Source organism: Benincasa hispida, unplaced genomic scaffold, assembly GCF_009727055.1.
Source record: "Benincasa hispida cultivar B227 unplaced genomic scaffold, ASM972705v1 Contig159, whole genome shotgun sequence".
NCBI lineage: Eukaryota > Viridiplantae > Streptophyta > Magnoliopsida > Cucurbitales > Cucurbitaceae > Benincasa > Benincasa hispida.
The window spans coordinates 510364-534137 of NW_024064153.1; the positions used below are offsets into that span (position 1 = coordinate 510364).

The 23774-nt window shown below is 32.7% G+C and overlaps 1 protein-coding gene across 2 annotated transcripts in view; it reads left to right on the plus strand.

The window, feature by feature from the left end:
* Nucleotides 1-22398, plus strand: part of LOC120068969 (mitotic spindle checkpoint protein MAD1) — a 52522-nt gene extending 30124 nt beyond the window's left edge. For both annotated transcript variants that reach the window (XM_039020610.1, XM_039020611.1), the window contains 11 exons: nucleotides 2143-2259; nucleotides 2856-3103; nucleotides 3426-3597; nucleotides 7523-7633; nucleotides 7717-7920; nucleotides 16303-16465; nucleotides 17329-17419; nucleotides 17526-17595; nucleotides 17797-17925; nucleotides 19070-19108; nucleotides 21990-22398. In XM_039020610.1, coding sequence (XP_038876538.1) covers nucleotides 2143-2259; nucleotides 2856-3103; nucleotides 3426-3597; nucleotides 7523-7633; nucleotides 7717-7920; nucleotides 16303-16465; nucleotides 17329-17419; nucleotides 17526-17595; nucleotides 17797-17925; nucleotides 19070-19108; nucleotides 21990-22079 — 1434 coding nt within the window. In that variant the 3' untranslated portion in view covers nucleotides 22080-22398. The remainder of the gene's footprint in view (nucleotides 1-2142; nucleotides 2260-2855; nucleotides 3104-3425; nucleotides 3598-7522; nucleotides 7634-7716; nucleotides 7921-16302; nucleotides 16466-17328; nucleotides 17420-17525; nucleotides 17596-17796; nucleotides 17926-19069; nucleotides 19109-21989) is intronic.
* The last annotated feature ends 1376 nt before the right edge of the window (nucleotides 22399-23774 follow it).

Sequence of the window (23774 nt, forward strand, 5' to 3'; positions counted from 1 at the left end):
GGGAAACTACAATCAATTGGAATGCTTTTATGTTACAATCTTAAATTAATTTTGCATTACATTTATTTTATTACTTTTTTTCTTTCTTGTCTCCCCTCATAGGGTTCTTGTATTTGAGCGTTAGTCCCTTTTCATTCCATCAATGAAAAGTACCTACTTGTTTTCTTTAAAAAAGATTCCTTTTCTGCTCCTCATCTTTCAAATTTCAAAATATCTCATCTATTATTTCTGATTTTGATGTTCCGATCTATTGGTATTAGAAAAGGTACTCGAACTTGTAATAAACATCCGATTGCCAATTACATCTCATATTCCAAATTATCAAATAGTCATAAACCTTTCGTGTCTAGGATAGACAAATTATTTGTTTCAAAGAATATACAAGTCTTAGAGGATCCAAATTGAAAACTAGTAGTTGTGGAGAAAATGAATGCCAGATAAAGTGGTACTTGGGAAATAACAAACTTGCTAAAAGATGAGAAGATTGTGGGATGTAGATGGGTGTTTATAGTAAAGTGTAATCCTGATGGTAGTATTGAAAGATACAAGACTAGATTAGTAGCCAAAGACTTCACTCAAACTTATGGGATTGACTATCAAGAGACGTCTGCTCTAGTTGCAAAAATTAACTCCACCATTAGATTGGTCACTTCGTCAACTAGATGTTAAGAATGTCTTTCTCAACAATAATTTAGAATTTGAAACGGAACTAGGAAATAGTAAAGTTTTCTGATTAAAAAAATCATTGTATGGTCTCAAGCAGTTTCAAAGAGCTTGGTTTAAAAATGTTTTGGAAAAGTAGTTACTAGGTGTGGATACCGTCATAGTTATTTTCTTTAAACACTCGGGGAATAATAAAACTGCTATTTTAATTGTGTATGTTGATGATATTATTCTCACAAGTGATGATGAGAAAGATTAGTTTATCTTAAGAACAAACTTGCAAGTGAGTTTTAGATCAAAGACTTGAGAGCCTTGAAATACTTTTTAGGGATGAAGTTTGCAAGATCTAAGAAAGGTATCTCTGTTAGTCAAAGGAAATGTTATTGACTTACTTTAAGAGACAAGTTTACTTGGTTTTCGAACAGTAGAAACTCTTATTGAATCGAATTTGAAATTACAAGCTGCAAAGGTTGAACAAGTAAGAACAAAGACAAAACTAAAGACTTGTGGGTAGACTGATCTATTTATCTCATACATGTCCATATATCGCATTTGCAGTAAGTATGTTGAGTCAATTCATGCATTCACTTGCAACCATTCATTTTGGAGCAGTGTATAGCATCTTGAGATATTTGAAAGGACTCCAGGTAAAAGCATATTATTTTAGAAACATAACAATCTTCAAGTTAAAGTGTATACTGATGCAGATTGGGCTGAAAGTAGTGTTGATAGAAGATGTACTTCTGGTTTTTGTTCGTTTGTTGAAGGGAATCTAGTTACATGTTATAATAAAGAACAAAATATAGTAGCCAAAAGCAGTGCTAAAGTAGAATTTAAAGCCTTAGCACCTAGAATTTGTGAAGATATATGGATTGATAGGATACTTGAAGAATTGAAATTGTCTCAAAAGACTCCCATATGGATCTATTGTGATAACAAAGCTTCCATCACCATTACTCATCATCCGGTCCTACATGATAGAACAATACATTGAAGTTGATAAGTATTTCTTAAAAGAGAAGATTGATGGGGGTGATATATGCAACAACAGAACAAACCACTGATATGTTAACTAAAGGTTTTCAAAAAGGCAATTTGATAATTTTATCGACAAGCTAGCTATGGAAGATATCTACAAACTAGCTTGAGGGGGAGTGTTGGATTTTCTTGTATCTTTTGTAATTTTTATTGTGTATTCTCTATATATTTAATATTTAGGTTTGTAATATCCATTTCCTTATTAGTTTGTGGTCTTTCTCCTATATAAGAAGACCTTGTAGTTGTTTTAGATAAGTAGGAAGAAATATAATAATATTATTCTTTTTTCCTAAATTTAAGTAAAAGTTGAATTTTTTATACTTAACAGGTGAAACAATGGACAAGTAAATTCCTTATTTAATCAGTTTCTTTTGTTCATCATTTTCTAATAGTATTATGACCAATGTTTTTATATTTCATGGTGGTATCGTTACTTTCCAGTGTTTATGCCAGAAGACTGAACTAGAGAAGAAATTAACTTCTTTCACAGTCAACGAAGGTACTGGCAAGGAAAGCAATATTTTGATTAAGCATCTGCAAGAAGAGCTCAGGAACTATGTAGGGTTTTCTTCTTCTTCTTTGATAGTTAATCTTAATGTTTACAATAAGTTAGCTTCTCGCTTTCTTATAAAGTAGAAAAACTTGCATGCGATGATATTATTTATTGTGACAGACAAATTTGGAATGTTGATTTTTTGGGGCATTTGCTTGTAAATCTTTAGTTAACGTTCTTGAGTTTAAGTTTGCTCCTTGTAATTAATTTGGCATGTAAATGTACAAAAAAGTCTATCTTTTTGCTCTACAATGATTAATGCTAATGATTTTGCAGTTAAAGCTAAATTCTTTTTGCCACCATTATTTTAACAAAGAAGATTTAGAAGTTCAAACTAAATGAAAACTCTCCAAAGGTGATCCTTAATTTTAAGGTTATAGATTAGTTTAAATTGGAAATATACTACATCAAATAATTTGATGAAATAGAATAACTATAATAGATAATTTCTAAATTATGCAACATATGATAACTAACCGTAAGGATTTATCTTCAGTAAAAATTACATCTTTTTCTTTAAAACATATATGCAATATCCACGTTATTTTCCAACTACTATATAAATGTGTATATATATGTTTGTTCTTGGCTCTTTTCCTAGGAATCTGAAGTGAGAGAAGCTAGGAAGTTGAAATCATCACTTGGTGATATTGGATTATTGAAGGAGAAGCTATTAGAAGAAAAGGCCAGAAGGGAGAGAGCAGAATCAGAGTTGTCTAAATTAGAAGACATTCAATTAAGTGTAAAGAATCTAGAGGATGAATTGACACGCAGAGAATTGTTGATTAAGGACATTCCTGGCATTACAACTTACGAAGATATACCAATTAAGATTTCTTCTCTCCAAAAGTAAGTGAGTGGGTTTATTTTCAATTATTGTCAAGCATCTCCATCTTCTGGTGCTTCGTTCACTTAGTCCAATTTTATTTAATGTGTTGCTTAGTTTGTGATAAAAATGATGCGGCATAAATCTTCCTATGTAGAAGAAAGACCAATTGCAGGTAAGGGAAGAAAAAAAAGCGTAAACATCTCATGATTACTGTAGCTATTGTTGGAGTAAATATGGATCGCCAAATTCATTAGAAGTGGGGCTCTTCAAATTTTTTTCCCTTGTAATCTTTTCCTTTTCTCAATATCTTTATTAGCTTCGTTTTGCCATTCTCTAAACCAGGGAGGTACTTGATAACATGATAAAGATGGGTGAGGTGAATGCTCGCTTGAAACAATTGGAAGTAGCACTGGATGCAGCTCAAATTGATAAACGAAAGGCAGAAAGTGAGGCTACACTTGTAAAGGAAAAGATTGACGCATTAAAGTTGGAAGTTAAGCAGAATGAATTGCTTGTAAGTTTTTGTTCAGTTACCTTTCAACCTTGTACTTGGTATATTAACAGGAGCGTCAGTAGATAGCATGAATAGTTTGTAAGTGATGCACACAAGTGAAAGTAATCCCTCAAAGTGTTTATTTCAAAAAATACAAAGGACTGCCATATTTATAGACATGGGAGAACAGGAACTTGGTAAATCAATATTACAACTGACTGCGCTGGTAAGTAAGTCTTAGCTACCTTTAATCAAGTACTAACACAAGAAATTAAAGAAATGAAACTATCCGGCCGAAGATTAATCAACAAAAAAAGAAAGCCTAAACAAGATTGGCAAGAAAGGCCAAGAAAATCAAGATGTTTCTATCGGTAAGATTTTATTCACTTTTTTTGTTTATCCTTTTCTTTTTCCAAATTAAATTAAAGATATCACACAATTTTTCGGTGGTGAAATGATAAATAACAAAAAAATAAGAGAAAAATCAATCATGAGTTGTGTTTCCTTTCTGTAGGTTTTTGCTAACCTAATATCAATACTAAATTAAATTCTTACAAGGTCTTTTTTTTTTTTTTTTTTTTGTGTTTTTTGCATTCATTATCTTGTTTTAAATATGTCATTTCATCGTATAATTAATGATGAGAGGCTCTATTGTAACAAATTTTTTTTTTTTTTTTTTCATGAATATATGTCAATTTCTATCTTTATAGACATTTTAATAAGATATATGAAGTTAAGAGTCTCTTGAGCATTTATCTAAAGGGATTGGAATTCCCATAGCGGAAGCATATGAATGCATTCGTGTCGTAGTTTTTCGTTTTACGGAACTTAAGAAAATAGAGGACGAGAAACAAGGATAAACGATATAAATCCTAAGCATGCTTTCTACTTTAAATTACAGTGAGGGGAAAGGGAAATGATATATTAACCCTTGAATAACCATTCTTCTCAATTTCCCTTCTGGTGAATGCTCACGAACAGTGAGATCTACTCCTTCAAACACAGATCTTCTCTCAAATGCAGCAACCTCGACACCGGTAGTAATGGGATACCACTACAATGATTACCTTGTTATTCTCAAGGTGAGAATCAAGCAAAGTTTGGTGGGTTTGCTTGATTAATTTTGGTGAAAAGGGTGAAGAAGTTTTGTTGAAAGAAATTGTACAGATGAAGGAGATGAATGTTTTTTTCCTTGTAATGAACCTTTCCTCTTCCCTTAACTTCTCTCCACACCTATGAGAGATAACTCCCACAACGTGGAAAATTAACTCCCTGGGAGTTATTAATTTGAATTTCAAAAATTCAAATTTAATTTAGTTTAAGGGTTGTTTTTAAATATAGGAAAATAAACCAAAATATTTACAAATAATAGCAAAATATCACCGTCTACCTGTGATAGATTGTTATAGACAACAATAGATTACTATCAGATAGACACAGATAGATTGTGATATTTTGCTATTATTTGTAAATATTTTTAGCAGTTTTGTCATTTAAAATAATTTTCCTTAATTTAATTATATTACATTAATATATTTAAATGCAACCATATATTATATCCCATATAATATATAACATATAGTTTATTATATCACATATAATATAACCTTTAATTTATATTCTCGCATATAACCTATAGTATTAAAATGAATCATAATCATGTTAATTTTAATCTATAGTTTATATATGAATCATATTCATATAATTAATATTTGAATCATGTTCAAATATTTATTTCTCTCATAAAATTTTATATTATAATGTATCAACATACATAATATTAGTTGTATCTCATACAATTAATTATCTTTAATTAATTTGAACAATTCAAATTAATCCAAAATTAATTTGATTCTCATTAATCTTTATTGAGCTAACAAGGGGACCTCATGGACCTATAGATTGAAGCTCCAATGATACTAGATTAGTTAATTAAACTCTTTAATTTAGTTAATCTTCATTTATAACTACTGGTCACTCTACTAAAGACCAACAGCTGCACTCTTCGCACTGTAGATATATTTCTGTGTCCATTAGATATAATCAATCAATAGCGCGTTGACCCTTTATAAATTGCTCGTAAGTACAACTAAGTCGAAATTGTCGTTTTACCCTTGTAGTTCTATATCTAACTCCTTAAATACCATTGATCTCTCTAATGAACAATTAGTCATAGTCCAACTATAACTGAATCCCTCTTGGGCTAGGAGAGGGTATAGTGCCATATTGTTTAAGACCCAGAATCAGTCATTTAAGGAGCAATTTATCTACTTACCTTAACAACGAAAAAGAGTGAATTCCTTCTTGTGTAGCTGTGTTCCCAGCTCCCTAATCAGACGAATCCCCAAAATGGTAGGCATATTGAGTCGACAAATTTGGCAACTCTCACCCATACAGATCAAAGGACCGCCCTCATAAGCAGTAGTTTATAACTCACTCAGGATTAAGGTCAAGTCACGTATGGTCATCCTGGTGAAATGTAAGTTTCTTCTAGTAACAGTGTTATAAAAAAAGACTATTCATTTCGTGGTCTGGTCTTATACAAACTCTTTATATAGAATACCCCGCTTACATGTCTACACATGAATGATCAAAATCAGATCATTTGTAACACTTTACAACAATTGTAACAACTACAAAAAGGGTCGTATCCGTAGTGTCACCCTTATCCATCTACTACAAACCATTTAGGTTATTACTTAAACATGATCCACATATATGTCACCACATACATGTTTAAACTACATGAAATAACCTAGGATCTTAGTTTATTAGATTTAGTTAATGCACGTATAAAATAACATTTATTTTATTAATAACAATTTGTTTATACAAATTTACAAACTACAAGAATATTAGGACACCAATCCCACCAATCTCCCACTTGTCCTAAAGCTAGTGGAGTGAAGTGTACAATACAAATAGAATATACAATACAATAAACTAGTGCATACACTATATCCGGTAACACTGTCTCCCTTTATTTTGTCAATAAAAAGTTTCGGATCTTGTTAAAAAAGAAGAAGAAAAATAAACTAAAGAAAAAGAAGATTCAACATAAGTTGGATTGTAACTCGAGTGTCGTAGGACCAGCCTACACAATTGTTCCCAGAAATTGTGCGAACAATATGACAATAAAGTAAAGGACTGTAACGATTACTAGTATGCCTGCCACTCGTTAACAATTGTAGTAAAAGACAAATCAGTCGCCTTCTCTTTTTATGGCTATCAAGACCCTTTAAAATTAACTATATTCTGAATGTTGATTATTACTCTTTTTTGTCTCTCAACAATCGCATCTATTTCTATCTATATGCTATTTGTATTTTAATTTGCAGAAATGTTTTCAATGTTTGACAGGATGAGTTATCCATTAATTGTTTGTCATTTAGTTGGTAGGAACTAGGGCAGTAGAATCCGCTTGTAATTGGAAACTATCTTGTATGAAAAATAGACATGGAAGCATGAACATAAAAACTCATTTGAATTAGTACACCATTCTGTTTGTTGTTTCTATGTAATGCCAATTTTGTTTCTGAATTATTTGTACTTGTTGTAGATTGACATTATATTTTGAATATATTTTAATGGCATGTGAGTATCAGTGTTAAATTAAGATCTGTTCAAGGTTTTTCACCTATCTTGTATCATCTCTGTTCCTTTTTACGTATTTTTTTTTCCTTGAAAGATTAGATTCCTACTGTTAGCCTGCTGTAGTCCTTCCCCGTGTCTTTCATTTGGACACTAATGGTTACCCTACTGTTAGTATGTGCATATAGTTTCAGTAGTGTTTTCCATAAAAGTATAAAACTACTACTAAAGATTCTGGTTCACCTAATAGAATAAGTTGTGTGTGGATATAAAACAATAAATATATTAATATAAGAAAAACCAAGTAATCATTATGTTTTTAATGATTTTTTAAAAAATTAATTTTCAATTTCAGCTTTCTGTGGCTACTGAAGAGAGGGATAAATTGAGATGTCTTGTAAATGAGTTGAAGAGCCTTAAAAATGATGATGCAGAGGCTAAGGCAACAAGTGAAACTCTTTCTCAGGTTTCCACCTTATCATTGTTTCCCAAGCTAATTTCATGTTAGTGTTTTGAAAGTTTTCATTTGCGGCTTGTTTGATCGTACAGGAACTAGACTCGACCCTTGCAAAGAAAGATTGGTACATTAAAGAATTAGAAACGAATTTACATGAGCAGAAAGAGGTTAATAGCCGTCAACACGATGAGCTAAAGTTGTTGAATGAGAGATCAAATAATGAAGCAAAAAAAATAAAGTCGTTGGAGAGGGATTGTGATCGGCTTCGTTCTGAAATTTCTCTGTTGGAGTCAAAGGTAAGTAACAAAGTTATTGTAAGAATTGCAAATCATCAGATCATAAATATTTAAAAAGTGGTCTAGATTCCATACGTATTCAAGTTGTGATACTCCTGTGATTGAAGATAATTTCAGGAAAACACATGTATTTGACCCATAGTCACATAACCAGATTTGGTTCTGTTAGCTGTGGTAGTTTGTGGCTTCATTTATGTATTTTTAGTTAGTAATTGCATTCATTTAATAAATTTTTATTGTAAAAATAAATTAAGTAATAATTTTAATAATTATTATTGATTTATTAAAACAAATATTTGTATTAATTTTGTTAAATTACTAGTAATTAATTAATTATCTATATTCAAAATGAAATTATATATAAAATGAAAAAAAGATGGAAAGGCGAAAAGAGAAAACCCATAGTTTTGGAAGGGAAAAGAAAATTCTTGTTTGTAGAAAAAGAGGATGCTTGGAGATAGCTTATTTCCGGTCAAAGAGTTGAAAACTATGAAACAAATATGAATATTGTATACTTGTGTCAATTCCCATCCAGAAAACCCTTCAACCGAATGACCCGTTAGTTGTTACCAAAAAAAAAAAAAAGAAATAGAAGAAGAAAAGAAGAAAAAGAGACGGTGAGGAGGAAAGTCTCATAAAAGAAATACAAAGAAGGGATTTATTGGCAGATGAAGAAATCCCTCAAACCAGGGATGAAGAGGCAAATTTAGCATTGAAAGCAGACCTATTGGTCTTATACCAGCAGGAAGAAAGAAACCTCATCCAAAAATGTAAATTAAACTGGCTAAAAGAGGGGGGATGAAAACACCTCCTTCTTTTGTAGATTCCTATCTGCAAGAAAGAGGAAAAATCTGATAGCAGAACTGCTTAACGACCAAGGCTTACCAACTAGATCCATCCGCGACATTGAAGGTCTCATCTTGGGTTTTTACTCCTCTCTTTACTCAAAATGTGATAGTTCTTGTGCAATACCACTTAATCTTGATTGGTCTAGAGTTTCAAGAAGCCAAAATGAGCAGCTTGTGGCAAGATTTTCTGCCCTAGAAATCAAAATGGCAGTGAAAGGATTGGGAAAAAACATGGCACCAGGCCCGGATGGTTTCACACCAGAATTCTTCATCAAATTTTGGAATCAACTAAAGGATAACCTCACAAAAATGTTGGATGATTTCTATAGCAATGGTAAGCTCAACTCTTGTATTAAGGAGAACTTCATTTGCATAATCCAAAAAATAGACAGATGCTGGGAAAGTAAAAGACTTTAGGCCAATCAGTCTCACAACTCTTGTATAAAATAATTGCAAAAGTATTAGTTGAAAGACTAAAAAGGATCATGCTAAGTATAATAGCTCCTACTCAAAGTGCTTTCATTGAGGGGAGACAAATCCTAGACCCCATCCTTATAGCTAATGAAGTCGTCGAAGACTATAGATCGAAAAAGAAGAAAGGTTGGATCCTTAAGCTGGACTTAGAAAAAGCCTTTGATGAGTGGACTGGTCCTTCCTAGAAAAGGTGCTTTATGGTAAGAATCTTGATATAAAATGGATCTCATGGATTATGGGCTGCATTGTCAACCCAAAGTTCTCCATCTTCATTAACGGCAAGCCACGTGGGAGAATCAATGCAACAAGAGGAATTAGGTAAGGAGATCCTCTCTCTCCTTTCCTATTCATCCTAGTGGGTGAAGTGTTAAATGCCTGCATGAAAAAGGAAGTTATGAAGGTTTCTTGGTGGGTAAAGATAAAGTCCATGTCTCAATTCTTCAATTTGCTGACGACACTCTTATTTTTTTGCAAATATGAAGATGTTATGTTAGATTCTCTTCTGGTTACCCTTGATCTTTTTGAATGGTGCTCTGATCAGAAAATTAATTGGGAAAAATCAGCTCTTTGTAGCATAAATATAGATTCAGACAAATTGGAAACGATGGCTGCTAATTTCAATTGTAAAGCTAAGCAGCTCCCCCTCGTTTATCTCGGTCTCCCATTGGGTGGTTACCCAAAAAAGGTGGAATTCTGGCAGTCAGTTATTGACAAACTTCAAGGTAATCTAGATAAATGGAGAAGATACAACCCATCTAGAGGAGGACAGGCGACTCTTTGTAAGTCAGTTCTCTCAAATCTTCCTACTTACTATAGGAAACCTTTGCACCATTCGCCAAGTTAAATAATATTCGGGTACTCCTTTCTATTGCTGCCAATTTAGATTGGCCATTATTTCAACTTGATGTAAAGAATGCATTTTTAAATGGTGATCTAGTAGAGGAAGTGTACATGAATATACGCCTAGGATTTGAGCACAAATATACTAGAGGAAAGGTATGTAAACTCAAGAAGTCCCTTTATGGACTGAAACAGTCACCTCGAGCCTGGTTTGAAAAGTATACCACTGTATTGAAGCAAGATGGCTATACTCAGTGTCAATCTGATCATACTCTATTCATCAAACATTTCTCCCCAGGTAAGATCACCGTGTTAATAGTATAAGTTGATGATATAATTCTTACAGGAAATGTTTTTATGAAATAACTCGACTGAAGCAACTCCTGTCAAAGACATTTGAGATCAAAGACTTGGGATATTTAAGGTACTTTCTAAGAATGGAGGTAGCAAGATCAAGCAAGGAGTTTTTGTCACCCAACGAAAATACACTTTAGACCTCTTAAAGGAGACTGAAATGAGTGGATGCAAACCTACTGATAAACCAATGGATGCAAATTCAAAACTTGCAATTAATCCCGAAGATGAATCAGTTGATCGCGACAGGTATCAATGGCTGGTGGGAAAATTGATATACTTGACTCACACCCAACTAGATATTAGCTTTGCAGTTAGTGTGGTAAGTCAATTTCTGAACAAACCTACTAAGAAACATGTGGAAGTTGTGTATAGAATATTGAAATATCTCAAACGCGATCCTGGAAAAGGCCTTATGTTTAGAAAAACCATGACCAGATCACTAGAAGTTTACACTAATGCAGATTGGATTGGATTGGATCCTCTATTGATCGTAAGTCAACATCGGGATATTGCTCCTACGTATGGGGAAACTTAGTAACCTAGCGCAGCAAGAAACAATAAGTTGTGACTCGAATTGAATTTCGATCATTAGCCTATGGAATTTGTGAAGGAATTTGGCTAAAACACCTTCTCACAGAACTTCAAATTAAGATTGAAGGTACTATAGAAGTATTGTGCGATAATCAATCCGCCATAGCCATTGCAAGAAATCCAATACATCATGATAAAATGAAGCATGTCGAGATAGATTGTCATTTTATCAGTGAAAAGATTGAGAAAAATACTATCAACTTGAGATATGTGCTGTCCCAACAACAAATCGCCGACATATTAACTAAGGCTTTGCATCGAACAAACCTTGGTAGACTAATTTCCAAGCTTGGAATGGCTAGCATATACCATTCAGCTTGAGGGGGAGTGTAGGAAATCAAGCTAAATGTAGGCTATCAAGCTAATTATGCATTTGTAATTAGAGAATTAATTTAGATTATTTCCTTATACCTTGTAATTTTATTCTTTCCTTATAGGTGTAGATTGTCAGCTTAATTTCAACACACTAATTGATAATCCTCTTGTATATATTGAGTCTTTCTCAATCACTCAAATATAAGAAACACATATCTTTTTTCTATACCTAGCTTCACCATCTTGTCTCCCAGATGCAAGAATTTGGTCATTGGAACCTTCAGCTCTTCTAAATCTTTGTCAAAGCATCTGTGCTCCTCTTCTCCCATGGATAGAGATCTTTCCCAAGCTCTTTGGAAGTCCAAAAACCCAAAAAGAATCAACATTCTGATTTGGATTATGATTTATGGAACCCTTAATTGTTCATCAGTATTGCAACATAAGCTCCAAGGCCATTATTTATCACCCACAATCTGTCCTCTTGTCTTGCAAACAGTGAAGATCTACAACATCTGTTTTTTGATTGTCCTTACTCCAGTATGTGTTGGTGAAGAACTTTTTCTTACTTCAATGTGTTGTGGGCCTTTGGGCGATCGTTTGCTATTAATGTCTCTCAAGTTTTAAGGGGACCCTCTCTCACACCTAAAGCTCAAGTTGGTCAAATGCAGTCAAGGCCACGTGGTCAGAAATTCGGTTCGAGCGCAATCAAAGAATTTTTCAGAACAAAGATGTAGTTTGGTCAGACCGTTTCAATTCAATCAGGCTTCTTGCATCCTCTTGGTGTTCACAAGCCAAGTTATTTGAAGATTATTTCATCCAAGATATTTGCCTTAACTGGAATGCTTTTATCTCTTTTTCTTAAACGTGTGTTTTTTTTATTATTGTTTAGTCCTAAGTTAAGTCTTTTACTGTACGAATTTGATTTGAATTTTATAGCATGTTAGAGATATGTCTGGTTTCGGGGATATGATGAGGGCGCTACGGCGGTGTCAACCTAGTTGAGATGGCCTGGTGTGCCCACTGATCCGTAGTTATGATTGCTTTGTTCTAAAGCTTTTTGTAAATCTCTTTGTACTTTGAGCTTTAGACTCTTTTCATTAATTCAATAAAAAGTTTGTTTATGTTAAAAAAAAAATAAAACTTCCACTCCAAGATTTCTCCAAGACTCTTAGTCTTCACCCGGAAGTGATATATGATAATATATCGTGTGGTATGATTAACGTAAATGCTCTAAGTTGGGCATGAGCCCATATAGATTAATGTATTTTTACCTTCTCCTGCTTAGGTTATCTTTGTACATTTGTGTATATATATCTCTTCCGTGAATGGAACATGATTATTCTGATTCTTTCTAACCTTAGCGGGTACAACCATTAAACATTTTGCTTTCATATTGATGTGGAATTATCTTCTTGATTTAAGAAAACTAAAAATTGTTACAAAGAATTTTGAGTTTGATTGTAAAAGATCTACAGTTTCAGGGTTTGATTGGAACAATAGTTTTAGGCCTTAGGGGTGGTGGTTTGTGCATTTTGTGATTTTGGTTTACTTGCAAAAACCTCCATTGATCTGTAGAAGTAGCTAGGGGTGGTGGTTTGTGCATTTTGTGATTTTGGTTTACTTGCAAAAACCTCCATTGATCTGTAGAAGTAGTTATAGAGAGTGTTATAGTGTTAATATTAGTGTAGCTATATTATTGTAAATATCCTAGTCATATTATCTATCCTTTAGTCTTTTTACCTTCTCCTACTTAGGATATCTTTGTACAGTTGTGTATGTGTGTGTATATATATATTCAATGAATAGAATATGATTATTCCGATTCTCTCAAACTTTAGCCATTAAAACTGACTTCAATTTTTTTTTTTTTTTCAATTGAAAAAGAAACGGCCTCTTCATTAAGATAATGAAATGAGACAAAAGCTCAATGTATAATATGGAAACGAAGAGCAATAGAACCTAAGGATCAGGAAGTCACCCATCTCAACTAGGTTGACACCCCCTTAACATACTCATCATCTCCAACCATCAGAATACAATCCAACCTATATATACGTCTACAAGTCACAAAGACTAATACATCTCAAGTCCACAACTATCGGACAAAGTAAAACACAAACCCCCAAAACTTCAACAATGGAATAACCAGAAACTACCCAAAACAGTCAACAAAAGCCTACAAATACATTCAAGAAATTTCTAAAAGTTTGGAAATATGATAGCCCTCCAATTTAAGCTTAAGTCTTGAATTGAAAAATCTGCAAAATGCTTGGAAAGTATCAAAACATTGACTGATGTAAGTGGTCCGAAGCGTTGAGCTGAACAGTATCAAAACGCTCCATCCAAGTCGTCCGCTTGTCATGGAATACTTGTTGATTTCTTTCGAACCAAATTTCAGACAGTAATGCTTTCACCGCATTATTCCACAACAGTTTGGCATTCTTTTTTAGAGAGACTGATGTAAGAAGAATAAGGGTTAATTGTGTAATTAGGTAATATTCTAGGTTAATTCCCTTTTTACCCCCACTTGTAATAAAGCTCAATAAATAGGAACCTTCCTCTCTTGTATCAAACACATTATTCATTCTAATAAAAGATTCACAATCTTGGTTTTTGGAGATTTCTCTCCTTTTATCATTTAGGCTACATCAATTTGTATCAGAGCATCCGTTTGGGCCAATGTTGATTGTTGCCGATGGAAGATCGGGAAACTCTTGGTGATGCCGATCGCAAGAGGGAGCTTCGTGAGTTGTGTTGTTGCCAAACAACACACATTTAATTTGGAGGAACCTTTGAAATTCCAAACAAGGGAGAAAAAACCAAAGATTTATCAAGATTTTGTAATAATGGACTATTATTGATCAAAGAGGACGTCCAAGAAAAAAAAAATCAATTGTTGGCATAGGCAAGTAAATCGATTTTACTTCCAAAACAATGTTGGGATTCTAACTCAAGTGATTCAGAAGAAGTATTTCAACAGACTAATTTTTCCCATGCTCGATTTTCTCAAAGAACCTATCATTATCCATATTGGAAATTTGATTCTAGTGACTCTAGTGACTCCAAAGATGTTTCTAAGTCAATTTGGGATGGAATAAGAAGGCAACAATATCGAAAAAGCGCTCAACGATTCAATCAAATCCATTTTTCAAGAAATCAATGTAAAGATGGGGAGTTAGATGAATTAAAGAATCATCAAGAATGGATTTTTACAGCCCAAGAAGAATGTTCAAGACTCAATTATTCCTTTGGTTATGAAACGCGATCAAGAAAGGTAAATTCAAGAAAATCAATAGCTGAGTTCTATATCTACTACGAGATTAAAACATCTACAAGATTCCAATAAAATGACTACTTTGATCACATAGTATTGGAGGAAATAAAGAAAACAACAAAAGAAATCCAACGTTCATTGGGAAAAATGACTCAACATATTAATCATTTATCAATTCATTTGCAAGAGTTCAAGAACAGATTGATTTCATATACGGAAGAAAAAAAACAAAGGAATCACGGTTGGAAACTTTTCAAATAGAAAATCTTGAAGATAAAATTGGGAAAAATCTTGTTGAGACCCATGTAGTTCATGGAGGTGATTGGGATAAAAATCATGCGAACGAGGTAGAAGAAAAAGAAGAAGAAGAAGAATTTGAAAATGTTAATTCAAAGATTGTCTCAAGTGAAGAAGAAAAATCCAACGAAGAAGATGGAAAAGAGGTATTGAACACCGAGCAAGAATTGAGCAAGACAATGATACATTGATTGCGTTGGAAATGGACCACCAAACTGTCAAAGAACTTGAAGCTAATGATAAAGAAGATGTGATTCTTGAACGATTCTCTTTGGAAGGTGGTTTTTTAGTGTTTGGTCCTTTGAATACGCTTTTGAATGAGCTTGAAGGAAACATCACTTTTTTTGGTATATGACCGATGGAGAAGTTCATCTTTTGGTGGCAATATTGGATTCTTTTTCATGAATTTATCCCTTTGATCATAATATTTTTGTTCAAAATATAGGAAGTTGGTTCGATCATACTCCATTGAACAAGTTTATTTCTTTTTTTTTTTTTTGAAAAAAAAAAAGGAAACAAGCCTCTTTATTAGAAAAGTAGAGTGAGACTAATGCTCAAAGTACATGAGAATTATACAAAGAGCATGAAATCATAAAGGATTAGGAGGCGTACCCGGGCATCTCAACTAGGTTGACACTCCCTTAGTGCAGGTTTATTTCATTTATTATTTGCTTCATAATTTTTTTCTTTATAAAGCTCAAGGACGAGTTTTCTTTTTGGAGGGGTAGAAAAGCCATCGAATTTTAACAAAATACATCATTTTCATTTTGATCAATCAAACCCCTAAACTTACCAAATGTCACAAATAAACCTAAATTACACCATGCACTAACCACCATCCCTTAAACTATTGTTTTTCGACTTCACAACAATTCTAAAATCAGTGGAGCTGCAGCACTTGTTTTTCGACTGTAGTCATGCAAGGAATTGCTGGTTTCGGCTGTTTCATTTGTTCAATTTAAATTGGGTCTTTGGAAATGTCTTTCGTACTAATATGTTGCAGATTTTGATGGGTCTCTGATGTAGCCTAAATGATAAAAGGAGAGAAATCTCCAAGAACAAAGATTGTGAATCTTTTATTAGAATGAATAGTGTGCTTGATACAAGAGAGGAAGGTTCCTATTTATAGAGCTTTATTACAAGTGGGGTAAAAAGGGAATTAACCTAAAATATTATCTAATTACCCAATTAACCCATATTCTTCTTACATCAGAAAGTTTAAGGTGTGAATGAAGTTGTAACTACTTCTATAGGTCAAGGGTGGTTTCTTTTTTTACCTCCAGTTTCATGGTGTTTTGTCTCATGGCCAAACTTAATTCAATGGCACAAATCATCTTTATCCGGTAACTGATTAGCAACTTTTTGTGTTCTTTCTTCTTCTTCCAGTTAGGACATGGTGATTTTTCCTCAACAAATACAAAGGTTCTACGAATGGTGAATACCCTTGCTGTCGATAATGAGGCAAAACAGACTATAGAGGCCTTAAAATCTGAATTGCAGAAGACGAAGGAGAAGTTACAAGCTGTTGAAGAATTAAAGACTCCATCAGGTATGAGATCCTTTCTATGAGAGGTTTTTAACTTATGCTAGTTATTAGTTACGCTGGTCCTGGCGAGGCAATCATTTATTTGAAAACCTTGATCATCAATCTTTTCTTCCCCTTGGTCTGTTTCAATGCTCGTTTTCTGTAGGTTGTGTGCTGCTTCGCAAATAAGGTGTTCTCTCTTCAAAATCTGAAAGGAGATGTTTCTTTTTTTCTATAATTTTTTCTGTTTTCCAATTACCCAAAATACTGGATGTGGGAATTGAACATGGTAGATACAGGAAACAAACTTTTCATTAAAGTTATTGTTTTTAGTAAAAGTTCATTTCTTTTTATCCTTTTTACTTCAAACTCGTTATCAGTATTAGTACTTCATGTTTCTTAGGAAGACCTAAAAACCAGAGAATAAATATAGATAATTTAGAATTTTTTTGAAAACGTAACCAAAAGATTTTCAGCAATTATGAAATTAAAAAAAATAGATTATAAAAATTTAGAGTTTGATGGGTTGGAAACACAAATACAATGTATTTAAGGACGTGGGAACAATTTTCACACTCCCTAGCCTAGAAAAAAAACTTACTAAGTATTGAAGATTTGTGCTTTAGAAACTGATTCCCATTTCCTTAAATGATTTATCTTGCTGCCATTCTTATCTTTCCAGAAAATAAATATATTATTCTTTCCACTCCCGATATAACTTTGGAAGTGTCATTAAGGAAATTGATACATAATAAAGAGGGATCTAGTATCCCTCTTTATAATTTGTAATTGCTATGTAAGTAGCCTTGTATCCATCCTTCCAAAGTATGAAGGAATTATATTACCAATACATTTTCACTTTGGTGTATTCACATGTTAACCTTTAGGTGATGCTGGGAAGCTCGTGGATTCGTACATATCAGGAAAAATATTGCAGCTCAAAGAACAGATTGCAACACTTGAAAAGCGTGAAGAGAGGTCAGTGCTTGGTGGATGCAGCATGAAGTAGTTGCAGGATTTGATAAACTTTGGTTTTCTTATTTCTTCAATTGATGGAGCATTTTCTGATATTACTACTATACAGGTATAAGACTGTTTTTGCAGATAGAATTTCAGTGTTTAGGAGGGCTTGCTGCGAACTTTTTGGCTACAAGGTACTCTCTCTTCTAGAACTACGTTCATTTTGTATTTGCTGCTTTGCTTCTATATCAAGTTCAAATCATAATGGACAATCTTCAAATAACTTTATTCGGACTTGCAACTGAGGCACCTAGTAAGTGTACAATTGATGTTTGACTATGATGTGTTTGTACCTTACCGTCATTTTGTATTCAAATTATTAATAATTTTTTCAGATTGTGATGGATGAACACCAGCGAGCTGATGGAATTCCGGTTACACGGTTTATCCTCCAATCAATATATGCACAAAGTGATGATGAGAAACTGCAATTTGAGTATGAATCTGGGAATACAAACATTTTGGTATGATATTAAAGTTTCCGCAAATTTTCTAGATTGTATATATGCAAATCCATCTTTTTTCCCCCTAAACTGCATCGATCTGTGCAATGAATGAAAGAGGTCATAAGATTGTGGAGTGTGTATCTTTTATGATAGATTTTCACCGGAGTTATCCCAAGTAGATCTTTTTTTTTTTTTTTTTTTTTTTAAATTCTAACCCATTTATTTGAGTATGAAAATGAGTTTCTACAAAAATAATTTTTGGTATCACAAATTATAAGATAAATATGTTTTATTCTTTGGGACTTTTCATTGTTCGTTCCCTTTTGTCCCTACGTTTCAAAAATGATAGTTTTTCCTATTAAATTTTGAAAATTGTTCCAAAGTATTCTTTTAGCCACGCTAACAAAAACTAAAATTTGAGCAACTTGAGATCAAAATGCATCCCCCTCTATTCATCTCCTCCTCCATGTCCCAAGTGTGGGTCATTTCAACTTTGGGAGAAAGCAAGATGAGTGGGTTAAGGAAGAAAATGTGGTTAGAGTTTTTTAAGGATACAAGAACGAAAGCAATTAGCTTTTGTAATGTTCGATTTATTTTTGTAGTCTCTGTTTATGCATTAATAAGATCTATTTTATTAGTAGTTAATTAATTTTAACTGAAGAAATAAAAAATTTTAGTAAAGTTTTCGCCACAATACACAATGAAACTAATGAGGTCCTGCCAGTTCAGCCACATCAGCATAGAATATGTGAAATCCATTTTTTTTTTTTTTTTTTTTTAGAGGAGGGGGTGGGGGGCGTGTTATTGCAAGATATAGACTATTATTTTGAAGTATTTTGGGAGTTTGAAAAATAAACTACCCGCAGGACGAAAAAGTATTTATTCCTAAGTTATGTTAGATTATAGTTAAAGTTTTTTTCCCTTCATCTATTGATCTCTAGCCCACTTCAGATTCATTGCCTTTTGTCCCCATTTGGTTATCTTATGTCTTTTGTTTTGTTTTGGATCTCAGCTTTATCATGATTGCTCATATTACGATTACTATGTTTCTTTCCCTCACGGCCTCACTCCCTTGTAGAGTTTGTAATTTTGTGCATGTTTCCTGTTAAAAAAAAATATATTTCTAAAGACGTTTAAGCATTTACTCTTATTCTTGTAACAGGCGAATAATTATACCTCTCAACCTGAGTTATCTCGTCAGGTATGCAAATTAGTTCTGGCTTGGTTTTTTATTTTCTGTTCTTATGCCTAACACTGGTAGAGGCCATATAACATTTTTTTCTGAATCAAAATTTTGATTCATGAATTGCATAAATTAATCCATGCATTACATGATTAAAATCATTCTATTATCATCATTGACTTGGAGGGTAATGGTAAAATGATTATCTGACTCTGAATTAGTACAGAGCATTACACAAAATAAGATAATTAGGTAAAATATACTTTTGGTCCTTGATATTTAAAGTTAATTTCCTATTTAGTCCCTAGGTTTTCAAAACTAACACTGTCAGTACTTGATTTCTGAATTTCTTTTCTATTTTGTTTTTGAGGTTTCAAGAGTGACATGCTTGGCCCTAAGTTTAGAATTTATTATTATTTTTTTTATATTTATAGTCTCTAAAATTTGAAATTTGTTTTTAAATGGTCCTTTAAGTAGTTTTTTGGGCTTGGCGTTTCTCCTTTCAGCCCATCGCTCTCATAGGACTATTGTTAGTAAACATGGTCCCCATTCTGTTAAATGTTCTCATCAAAACTTGTCGAAGATTATTTCAAAAGAGCACCCTTCCTTGGTTCATTTGGTTCGTTGTGTGGTGGACGGTAGGGATGCATATTTTTGGGAAGATCATTGGGTGGGGGAGAGACCTCATTGTTCTTTGTTCCCTTGGTTGTACCATTTGTCTGCAATAAAAAATCACGATTGATTTTCTTATGTGGTCTGGGAGCTCTTGTTCCTTTTCTTTCAGGTTTCATCGTGCTCTTAATAGGGAAGCGACAGATGTGGCTGTTCTTCTTTCGTAACTTGAGGGTTATCGTTTTAGTCGTGGGAGAAGGGATGTGAGTATATAGAGTTTGCCCCGATCCATTAAAGGAGTTGTCATGCAAATCTTTCTTGCATAACTTGGTAGATCCTTCTCTCCTAGGCCTGTCGATTATTTAGCTGCTTTGGAGGATTAAGATTCCTAGGAAAGTGAGGTTCTTTACTTGGCAAGTTTTACACGACTACGCTAACACGATGGATTGGCTTAAGAAAAAGTTTCCCTCACTTGTTGGTCTTTTCTATTGTAGTCTCTGTCGGAAGATGGAGTAGGACTTGGACCTTATTCTTTGCCATTGTGTGGTTGTCAGTTCTGTTTGGGATTCTTTCTTTCAATCATTTGGCATTGTGGTTGCTTGTCACAGAAATGTTTGTGCTATGATCGAGGAGTCTCTTCTTAACCGCCTCGTGGGAAGAACGGTTATTTTCTTTGGTTTGTAGTGGTGTGTGCTGTTTTGTGGGTTCTGTGGGGAAGAGCGAAATAGTAAGATTTTTAGAGGTATGGAGAGGGACCCTAGTGAGGTTTGATCTTTCATTCATTTTCATGTTACTTTGCGGGCATCAGTTTCAAAGGTTTTCTATAACTATTTTATAGGTGTTATTATGTATAATTTCGAGCTCTTTCGTGGATTGTTTTTTGTATCCCTTGTATTTTTTTATTTTTTTTCCTCAATGAAGGTTTTTCTTTTTATTATTATTATTATTTGTTGTCAAAAAAGTAGTTTTTTGTTAGTTGATATAACGAAATAATGACATGACAATTAAAATATGTTACTTGTCTTTCTACTATGTATCCTTTAAATCAGCCGGATTTTTCTTCAAAAAATAATTTTATACTTGAGGATCTAATTAGAAACCAATTTCAAACTTTAGGAACTACCTAGAAATGAAATTTAAATCTTTCGGACCAAATATGTCACACATTATAAGTTCAATTAAAAGTTTGGCTTCTGGATTTAAATATTGTGTTGATTAGTCTCTTATACCCAAAAGTTTTTAGGTCCATTGTATCTACTTTCAGCCATTAACTTCATTGGTGTGCACCACCTATGCTACGTACACTAATCTAGCCTTTGGTCGATTTGTTACCTTGCCATCTAAATGTTAAATTGTGGGTTAAAAATATAGGCTTGTAAGACAAAATTTAAAGTTTAAGAGCTATCGAATTGATGGGGTTAACGATATGGACCTTTAAATTTTTTATTTACAGGAATATCTATTGATATTGATAATTTCATTGATATACCCATAAAGGAATAGCAATATCAGCATCAACATTAATATTTTTAATTGGTCCAAACCACATGGAGTTTTCAGCATCCAAATGAGCAAATGGGGTGGTTTTATTTTATACATCCAAATATTTTGGGACCAACATAAAAAGTTATCTGCGATAATATTGATATAATTAAATCTACCATGTCCTATTAACTTGAGCTTTTGAGTTGATTGGTGATTTATTTAACATGGTATCAAAGTCATGCCTGTAGACTTTCCATGTTCAATATGCAATCCTGAGTGACAAAGAAAGGGGGTAGGACTCGATGACATAAGTCATAGTAATATGTGGCTAAGCTCTATCACACAGGTGCGGTAAGCCTAAAAGGAGAGCTAGTATGGATAAAAGAAAACTTCATTGAAGCTAGAGAGGTTAACGGATAGATTATTATTTGAGGGACGCTATGTGATCCTTTGTTCAAATTCAAGGAAGATTGTTATGCGTGTGAACAAAGTCCCACATTAACTAAGAAATGGGCAAATTGTGGATATATGAGTCAGAACATCAATCTCTTTTGATATGAGATCTTGAGTGATTTTAAAAATAAGGTCATGGGACTTTATTGCCCAATGTGGACAATATCATACCACCATGGAGATATGTTAATAAGATGGATAAGTTCAGCTGACTCTTGTGTTGCATCCAGAGCTTTGTTAAAAATATCCAGTTGATCATAGTATTTATTTCTGGTGTAATTGCTTTTTTTGAAAGTTTAATATTTACAGGTAGTGCAAAGAGTGACGGTTAGATTGTTAAATATTGCAGGTTGAGATATTTATCCGGAAGATGAACTCGATTCCAGCTTTTACTGCAAACTTAACTGTGGAGTCCTTCAATAGGCGAACGCTTTCATAATGACAGTCCACATTTTCAGAGGTAAAAAATTCCATTTTGCAAATCCTTGAGTTCTTCCCATCATAAGTCAGTTTTAGATGGGGATGATTTTGTCTTTCTAGATCTGTTCTTGAGTAAACTCATTTCATATTTGTCTTTGAACTCATGTTCAGACATTTTCTGAAAAGGTTTGCAGATTGTATATAGAAGAGAGGTGTGAGAAGTGTATGTTTGTAGTGTTGTCTGACAATTCTTTTTCATTTGATTGGAAATAGGGAATATGTCACAATGTATCCTCGATGAATACACACATTTATATGGATTACAACTTTGTTTCTAACTTCTACTTTTACTTTTTGAAATACAGACCTCTTGGTCATTCGTATGTCAGTTGAGCTTTTTTCAAGATATTTCTTTGGGCATCAAATCGTTGCTAAAGTTTCTAATGAAAACTTGCATTTATGAGCTTGAAATAAATTGTATTCCTAAAACATTACCTTGGATGGATTAGTTCTATGAAATTTTAATTAAAACTTGCACTTTATTGTTGTTAGAAGAAGTAGAACTGAACAAATTTTCAAATTTGCATTTAACGAGGATTTTTCTTTTTCTTTTCTTTTTTTAAAAAAAAAAATGAAATTGACTACCAAGAAAAATATCGGGGCAATTTGAAGAAATGGCTAAAACAACTTGGTATTTTTGAAAAATGACCAAATGAATTTTTCTTTAGAAAAATCGTTAAATGAAAAGATCACATCTTATTTTAAATAAAGTAGTGGACTAATATTCACCTGCTGTAGATATCTACAACTATAGGGTATTAAAGCACAATCTAGTTCAACCTCCTTATTTTAGGAAATTTTGAATCAAATAAAAAAAAAATTATGACATTTATCTACATTTTTAAAACTTGTAAAATTCGGACAATTAAAATTAGATAAACCAATAAAATAAATTAAAATGGCAGAATAGGAAATGAAAAAAGTAATAATATAAAACAAAAAAAAAAACATATCTTATAGGATTGTGTTTAAATTAGGAGATAATTGTTACATAAAGCGTAATTGTTGCAAGTGTCAAAACTATTGTAAGTATTTTCAAATATAGTAAAATGTTATTGTTTATAAGTAGTATATATTGATAGATGTCTATCACTGTTCATTCAATGACATTTTGCTATATTTATAAATAAATTTATTCATTTTTCTACATTTGAAAATAGTTCTTAGATAAATCTATCAAATAAGTTAAAATGACAAAATAGTAAATGAAAAATAAAAACAGATTTAATAAAACACCAAAAGAAACATATCTTATATTTTTGTTCTCTCTTCCACATCACCACTTAAAAGAAAAATGAATGCACAGAAAAAAATTACAAAAAATCAACCACTAATCCAAATTAAATAGAAATTAACTAGACATTAGCCCAAAAAAATGAAAAATGAAAAAAAAAAATTCCATATATGTTAGAACACAGGTACAAATACAAATTTAGAAGAATATTTGTTTATTATTATTATTATTATTATTTTGTAATAAAGATATGACTAAATTTTTTATAATTTTATTTAATTTATTGTTTTAGTAATTTGATATTTGCTTTTACATGGTTTTGCGATAAAACTTCAAACTTTTGTCACTTTAACTAATTTGAAAATAATCGATTTTTTTACCATAACATGCTAACTTCAAATTGAAATAAACTAATATAAG